The 1,586-nt window shown below is 41.0% G+C and overlaps 1 protein-coding gene across 1 annotated transcript in view; it reads left to right on the forward strand.

Annotated features, from left to right (window-relative positions):
• LOC107082414 (kynurenine--oxoglutarate transaminase 3-like) overlaps window positions 1–1,586 on the forward strand; it is a 15,012-nt gene that overhangs the window by 10,346 nt on the left and 3,080 nt on the right. The window contains exon 7 of the mRNA XM_015371096.1: window positions 464–728. Within this exon, the coding sequence (XP_015226582.1) occupies window positions 464–728 (265 nt within the window). The remainder of the gene's footprint in view (window positions 1–463; window positions 729–1,586) is intronic.

The raw sequence follows: 1,586 nt of genomic DNA on the forward strand, positions 1-1,586 counted from the left end.
ATGACAGTTTTATTTACAGTAATGGGGATGGAGTCTGGAGAACTGACGGTTTCCTCCTGTGAGAATCCCCTTTATACCAAAATGCTGCCAATACGCCATTATACAGTAGCTGGAAGTTAGAAACACGTTCAGCGCTCGTCTGGAACACGTCAGATACGTTGATATGCGTTGGAGAGAAGTTCTGGATAAGTTATGCAGAAGTTAGTTGATAGGCTAGACGCCACGACTTATGAGTAACCGACACTTAACGTATGTCAACGATGAGATAACTGACCTGTAACTTATGACCCATGTATGGCATACGCCGGCATACGGCGGGAAATTTTCAGCATGAACGTGTTTCAGCGTACTTCAGCGTGCTCACAACTTATACAAAATCCCATAACTTATCCATAACTTATCCAGCGTATGGCAGCGCTTTGCCTTTTCATACGTCAGGCATCCGTTGGTCTAAATCGTCCAGGTGGGACGGGGGTTTGAAGAAGCTAAAAGATCTGATGTCAGCAAAATAATTCACCCTGAGTTCATAATAATCCGCTTTACGAGCCAAAGCTCGACTAAAACAAAATGTCTTACAATCTGTTTCTTCCAGCTTGGTTGGTCTATTGGACCTGAGCACCTGGTTAAACATCTTCAGACTGTCATGCAGAATACTCTGTACACCTGTGCTACACCTCTACAGGTACGTCACTCACTACAAGTTAGAAAAGTGTTTAAACCCATTGAACTTTTTCACATTTAAAACAATAACAAACAAAAAACTCTGATAGACACTGTATGTTGCTTAGCAATGCTGCTGCCAGGAGGCGGTGGGTCTTCCTCAGTTTGTAGGAGGCATTCTCTGCCATTGTCGCCAAATAAGAATAAAAAGTCTAAAAAAAAAATCTACATTGAAATGGCTTCAATAATAGATTAAAAGTGTAAAACTGCGGTTTGCATGCAGGACTTGAATAGTAACATCCCTCTGTTTCCTGCTCTGTCCTCCTATAGTTATTTCTGACCAAAAGATTCAACAATTGTCCCATGTGTGACTTTGTAGTGAGGTAATGTCTAGTTGAAAAAGTGTCATTTAAGTTCAAACTGCACCTATCAATCTGGTTTATGTCGGGTAACCTTAAATCTGAACTTTAACTTTTCTAACCCATGAATGCTCTTTGAATTAAAGGTCTCCATCGTAGCCTGCTCTTTGCATTTAGTTTTTTGCAAAAAGCTGCACCTCTGATCTCATCTGACCGGAGTAGGATTAAATCCTAATTATAGAAATTCTGTTTATTGGTTTTAACGGAACAATTTGTGAAATAGGTGAGAGGTGTTTAGACTTGAGTTAGGCCTCAGAATCAATTCAGTTCAGTTTATTTATATACCGCCAATTCACAACACGTCATCTTATCAAGTTTTCTATCTAAGGAAAAGTTGATTGCATCGACTCTTCAGCAATCCCTGAAACTCAGCATGCTTGTAGCGACAGTGGAGAGGAAAAACTCCCCTTTAACAGGAAGAAACCTCCAGCAGAACCAGGCTCAGTGTGAGCAGCCATCTGGTGTGGCCCACTGGCGTTCAAGGAGACAGAAGCAGGCATATAAAAA

Source organism: Cyprinodon variegatus, unplaced genomic scaffold, assembly GCF_000732505.1.
Source record: "Cyprinodon variegatus isolate N-32 unplaced genomic scaffold, C_variegatus-1.0 Scaffold53, whole genome shotgun sequence".
In the NCBI taxonomy this organism is placed as follows: domain Eukaryota; kingdom Metazoa; phylum Chordata; class Actinopteri; order Cyprinodontiformes; family Cyprinodontidae; genus Cyprinodon; species Cyprinodon variegatus.